Source organism: Bos indicus, chromosome 3, assembly GCF_029378745.1.
Source record: "Bos indicus isolate NIAB-ARS_2022 breed Sahiwal x Tharparkar chromosome 3, NIAB-ARS_B.indTharparkar_mat_pri_1.0, whole genome shotgun sequence".
Classification (NCBI taxonomy): domain Eukaryota; kingdom Metazoa; phylum Chordata; class Mammalia; order Artiodactyla; family Bovidae; genus Bos; species Bos indicus.
In genome coordinates, this window is record NC_091762.1 from 22,097,694 (window position 1) to 22,103,693 (window position 6,000).

The following is a 6,000-nucleotide window of genomic DNA, read 5'->3' on the forward strand; positions in this document are numbered from 1 at the left end:
TGGTAACAACATCTATGTACTGTGCTAAGTGATGAGGACACAAAGATGAGTAAGATTGTTACTACTGTCAAGGAGGTATAGTATAGTGGTGAAGACACCAAGTAATTATTGTGTAATATGGGACATGCAATGATAGAGACATGCACATGATATTGTTAAAGAACATGAAAGAGGGAGACTAAACAAATCTGGTATGGGGTTAGGACAGATTTTTCTGGGGAAGATAATACCTTGGCTGAAGGAGGTTTTAATTTAGAGTTAAAACCTGGTATCATGTGCAAATTTGAGGATTATATGCATTTTTCTAGAGAGAGGCTTCAAGATATTCACATACACTCAAAGGTTCCCACCGTCCCTAAAATATTTTAAAACAAACAAAAGAACCAAACACTCTCTTAAGGTGTTGAAAAAGAATTAGGCAGGTAAAAGACAGGTAGTGGGGGTGGACAGGTCTTCTTTTTCAGACAGCAAAGAGCATGAGTAAAGGCACAGAGGTGAGAAATAGCATGGTATATACTGGTAACTACACATGGTTTGGCACTGCTGGGAGACAAAGTTCAAAGAAAAAAGTGGTTAAAAATGAGGCAAAGAGGGGAGGAATAGAGGACCAATGATGGAAAGCCCCAAAGGTCACTGTAAAGAGCTTGAATCATAGTCTGTAGGTGATGAGTTATTTAAGGATGGAAAAGACATGGCCAGGTTTATTTTACAGAGAAACTATGGGGACTCTCTGAAGGAAACAACACTGTAGAGAAAGAAACAGAACAGGAGGTTGCTGCAGCAGTTCAGATGAGAGATAACAAAGGCCTGAATTAAAACAGTAAAAAATGGTTTTTCCAGTGGTCATGTATGGATGTGAGAGTTGGACTATAAAGAAAGCTGAGCGCCAAAGAATTGATGCTTTTGAACTGTGCTGTTGGAGAAGACTCTTGAGAGTCCCTTGGACTGCAAGGAGATCCAACCAGTCCATCCTAAAGGAGATCAGTCCTGAGTGTTCGTTGGAAGGACTGATGCTGAAGCTGAAACTCCAATATTTTGGCCACCTGATGTGAAAAGTTAACTCATTTGAAAAGATTCTGATGTTAGGAAAGATTGAAGGCAGGAGGAGAAGGGGATGACAGAGGATGAGATGGTTGGATGGCATCACCGACTCAATGGACATGAGTTTGGGTGGACTCCGGGAGTTGGTGGTGGACAGGGAGGCCTGGCATGCTGCGGTTCATGGGGTTGCAAAGAGTCATACACGACTGAGCAACTGAAGTGAACTGAACTGAACTGAATTAAAACATCAGTAGTTGGAGAGGAGGCAACACATTTGAGTACTTCGAAGGTAAAATCAGCAGGGAGGAATTAAGGATGATTAGTTTGGAATATAGGATGAAGAAGGAGGCCATCCACTTTATATAAAGACTACTGGAGGAAAAAAATTGGGGAATGTGGATGGGAGACAGGAAGATGACGGGTCCACTTTTAGATATACTAAGTGCTTGAGGGCCACCCAAGTTGACATAAAAGATTATGAAGGGACAGCTGAGACACACCTGAGAGTTGAAACCGTCAAAGAATATGAGATCATTCAGGAATAGTATATAGAGTGAAGAGAGCAATATGCCAAGAAGAAAATAGTAGAGAGTAGGAATGGGAAGAAGAGACCGGGAAGGAGACAGAGAAGGAATGGTCAGAGAAATAATAGGTGCCAGAACAGTGTGGTATCCTGAAACCAAAGGGAATAGAGTTTAAAGACATGTTAAAAAAGTAGACGGACAAGAGAACCAGGATTGAAAAATGTTCAAAGGATTTGGTAACTGGGAGGTCAACGCTGACCTTAAGGAAAACAGTTTGAGTAGTGAGGTGGAGGCAGGAACTAGACTTCACTGGGTTGGGGGTGCATGGGCGGTAACACAGTAGAGACAATAAACACAGATTACTCAAGGGACAGCCAAGAATGAGACTGTAGCCTAATTAACTCACTTATAGTGGGTGTCAGAATCAAGCTGAAGTCTGTGTGGCTGACCCCAAAGCTTGTGCTTATAATCACTTCACAACAAGCTGCTCCACAATCAAAGGTACATGTGGAAAACATGGCTTTAAACAGGAGTAAGGGGCACCTTATCTTCTGACATGGGAGGAAAGGAGTTGGGAATGGTCATGGACATAGACAACTGCTTAGATTAAGATGTAGAAGGAGCTCACACCTTTTGGCCTCACTTTTGTTGATCAAGTAGGAGGCAAGGTCATCTGCTAAGGGCAGGAGAGGTGAAATTGAAAAAAGGGGCTTTGAAAAGAGTGATTAAAAACTCAGAGAAATTATGAAGGGAAGGGAACAAGGAGCTGATTAAAGAAAAAAAAAAGAATCAATGACCTAAGGGTGTCCATAAACTCAAGGCATCAGCAATCTGCACATATGTGATTTTCTACGAAAGCCTTCAGGCTCATGAGTTCAGTTCAGTTCAGTTACTCAGTCGTGTCCGACTCTTTGCGACCCCATGGACTGCAGCACACCAGGCTTCCCTGTCCACCACCAACTCCCAGAGCTTACTCAAACTCATGTTCATCGAGTTGGTGATGTCATCCAACCATCTCATCCTCTGTCATCCCGTTCTCCTCCTGCCTTCAATCTTTCCCAGCATCAGGGTCTTTTCCAATGAGTCAGTTCTTTGCATCAGGTGGCCAAAGTACTGGCTCCTGAGTTAGCAGTAGACAAACTACAGCAGTGATCCAATTGTGGACTTTACATGCAGGCAAAGAAACAAGTGAATATGAAGGAGCTTGGATCCATGATTTTAGACCAAGTAGAAAAGGAAGAGGGTGAATAGATTAGGACAAAATACCCCTAGACTACTTATGAGATCCTTTGGCTATTTTAAATCATTACCAGTGGAGACATTTAAATTCATAGTTTAGAGGCAATATTTAAATGATTTCTGAAGTCATGACTGCAGTTGAAGTTAGGCATTTAAAGAGCAGTGTATATGGTGAGATGGATAATAAAAAATATATATTTCATTAAGATCACTCTGAAATGGGACTTTAGACAAGAAAAAGAAAACAAAGGAAATTGATAAGTCTATATGAGGGGGCAGGAAATGGGAGAAAAAGAGAGAAGAGATACGCACCTTTATATTTCATTGTGGCTTCCTTTCATATTGACAAAAAAAGTGTAAAGACTTTTACACAACTAATATAAAAAAATACCAGGAAAATTCAAGAAGTCCAGGATTAATACAAATTCTGGCAAGATTATACAGGATCTAAAAAGCATGCAAAAGGGAAAAGCAACTTTAAACATTTTGCAAATAAAACAAGAATGTGCACTGCATTTATTCAAAAAAGAGAATATTTTTGAAATTGTGCAGTCTTGACCTTGAGCCTTAGAGTGTACTTTGGAACTGATAAGTCTTATAACTGTAGAGAAGGCTGAAAACAGAGGTTAGATAACAGTTGCTGTCACAAAAGATAACTCCTAAATTGAAAATTAGCTACAGATTAAAAAAAAAAAAAAAAAGGCCATTAGCAGGATAGTTTAAAGAACCGACTAGAAAAAGATTCCTTTCTTGGATCATTTATTTACATTTTTATTTAACAAATATTTATTGGTGTCTAATATGTACCAGGTCTTAAGGGTAAGGGTGAACAAGACAGCATGGACACTGTCTCAAGGTTTGTAATCTATGGAGGAGATGGACAAGGAATTATGAAACAATGCGATAGTGCTACTATAAGGGAAATGGGCAAAGGGTACTAGGAAAACATGTCAAGGGATATCTAGTCCAGTCTGGAAGAGGTTTTATGGATATCCATGTTGAGAAACAAAGGCTGAGTAGGACTCAGTCAGGAGAAAGAAGGAGTATGGGAAAAAGGTCCAGAAAGAGAACAGACTGGCGGAAACCTGGAGGCATGACAGCATGGCCAGGTTAAGGAACTAAAAGAAGTTCAGTAAGGCTAGTGTATTGGAGGAGGAAATGGCAACCCACTCCAGTACTCTTGCCTGGAAAATCACATGGATGGAGAAGCCTGGTAGGCTATAGTCCATGGGGTCGCAAAGAAATGGTTAAGGCCAAGGCTGAAGAGGTTAAGAGCGGAGTCTTCATCATAAGAGACCACATAAGCCAATTAAGGATGTGAACTTTATCCTGTGGAATGATGAACAATCTCTATACCAAGATGTTGCCTGGGGTGAACCAGCTTCAATATATGATCTCTGATTTCAGATTTCCTTTCAAATAAATCTTTCAGTTCATATAAAACATGAAAAATGAGGGGGAGATGTTTCTAAGGCAATCACACCTCTCCAGAAAGGTGCTTTTTATTAAATATTTATTAGGCTTCTACTACAAGAGTCCCTTGGACTGCAAGGAGATCCAAACAGTCCATTCTGAAGGAGATCAGCCCTGGAATTTCTTTGGAAGGAATGATGCTAAAGTTGAAACTCCAGTACTTTGGCCACCTGATGCGAAGAGTTGACTCATTGGAAAAGACTCTGATGCTGGGAGGGATTGAGGGCAGGAGGAGAAGGGGACGACAGAGGATGAGATGGCTGGATGGCATCACTGACTCGATGGACGTGAGTCTCAGTGAACTCCAGGAGTTTGTAATGGACAGGGAGGCCTGGCGTGCTGCGATTCATGGGGTCGCAAAGAGTTGGACATGACTGAGCGACTGAACTGAACTCAATACAAACACAGAAAACAAAAAAAAACAACCTAAGATTTAGTTTACTTTAAACTCCTAAAAGGAACTGTTTCTGTCATGTGCCACTTGAAAAAAAGAGCAATTAAAGAAAAATACCTTTAGTTAGTGGAGAAATGAGGTGGGGGGAGATCAGTAATTAGGTAGTCTGAGCTTCTACAAATTTTAACAGTTGGCCAATAAATACTTACTGAGCGTCTGCACTTGGAGGGAGGATAGAGCTATTAAAAAGATAGGGTCTCAAAAAAAGTAAATTCATAAATAAATGAATACATAAATGGTATCAGTGCTATGATAAATGCTGTGTAGAAAATAAAAGAGTAACTCAAAAAATTTACATAGTAAAAACAAAAAGCTCACTAAACGAAGCTTCTACAGAGCAGGGACAAGTCAATGTCTTATTTAGCTATGTATCCTCAGAACTTTATATAATGCTCCATAAACGTGTTTATTGACTGTACGAATGAATGCAGATGGCTAATCTTCATTAGCCATCGAATGAAGCCATTTCTTCCACGAATGAAGGAAAGAGGGTCAGAAAAAGATCCGAAAGCGTGGCCGAGAGGATACACGTTGGAGGTATTAACAAACGAAAACGGATACTTAGATCTCTGAAGTGACGGCGGCAAATTCCTCCGCATCCGGATTCAGAATTTGACAACTAACCTCACGTGTCCCCAGGAGCCAGCCGGATTGGCGAGTCGCACACTCTGCACCCGGAACCACACTCTTCCCTAATCCATGGATCAGCCGCGTAGTCTAGAGCTTCGGGGCGCTTTGAGGACAGCTCCCTTCTCGCGGCACCGGTTCTGAGCCCTAAGGCCACCTGACCTCTCCCCAAAGTGGAAAGGAAACCGGGAGGTGGGGTAGGATGGGAGGAGGAATGGAGTATGAGTGGGGGCGCGGACGGCCGCGGGACTCCTCCTGACAGCGAGGGAGCAGGGAGCCGGACGCAGCAAATCCCATACCCTCTCGGAGCTCTGAGCACGGGTGAGGCAGGCACTACCCGCAGGCGAGAAGGGCGAGACTCCGGGCCAGCCCGCATCACCGAGGCCTGGAGAAGACGACTCGGGAGACAGGTTGAGGAGTCCAGAGGCGGGACGCGGTGGCTCACCTGGGAAGTAATCATGATGCTGGAGTCGATCAGGAAACTCATGGTGAAGAGTAACGAGGGCTCGTGCCTCCACTTTCCCCGAAGCCACAGCACTATAGGCCACGGGCCCCCCTCACACAGGCGGCAGTCGCCTGGGGGCCTGGGTTCGCCAGCCCGACGCCATCAAGCTGCGCCCCAGCCAGCCAATCAGCAACTAC

At 43.0% G+C, this 6,000-nt stretch overlaps 1 protein-coding gene across 2 annotated transcripts in view; it reads right to left on the reverse strand.

Annotated features, from left to right (window-relative positions):
* Nucleotides 1–6,000, reverse strand: part of GPR89A (G protein-coupled receptor 89A) — a 59,203-nt gene extending 53,203 nt beyond the window's left edge. For both annotated transcript variants that reach the window (XM_070785790.1, XM_070785789.1), the window contains exon 1: nt 5,804–6,000. In XM_070785790.1, the coding sequence (XP_070641891.1) occupies nt 5,804–5,845 (42 nt within the window). In that variant the 5' untranslated portion in view covers nt 5,846–6,000. The remainder of the gene's footprint in view (nt 1–5,803) is intronic.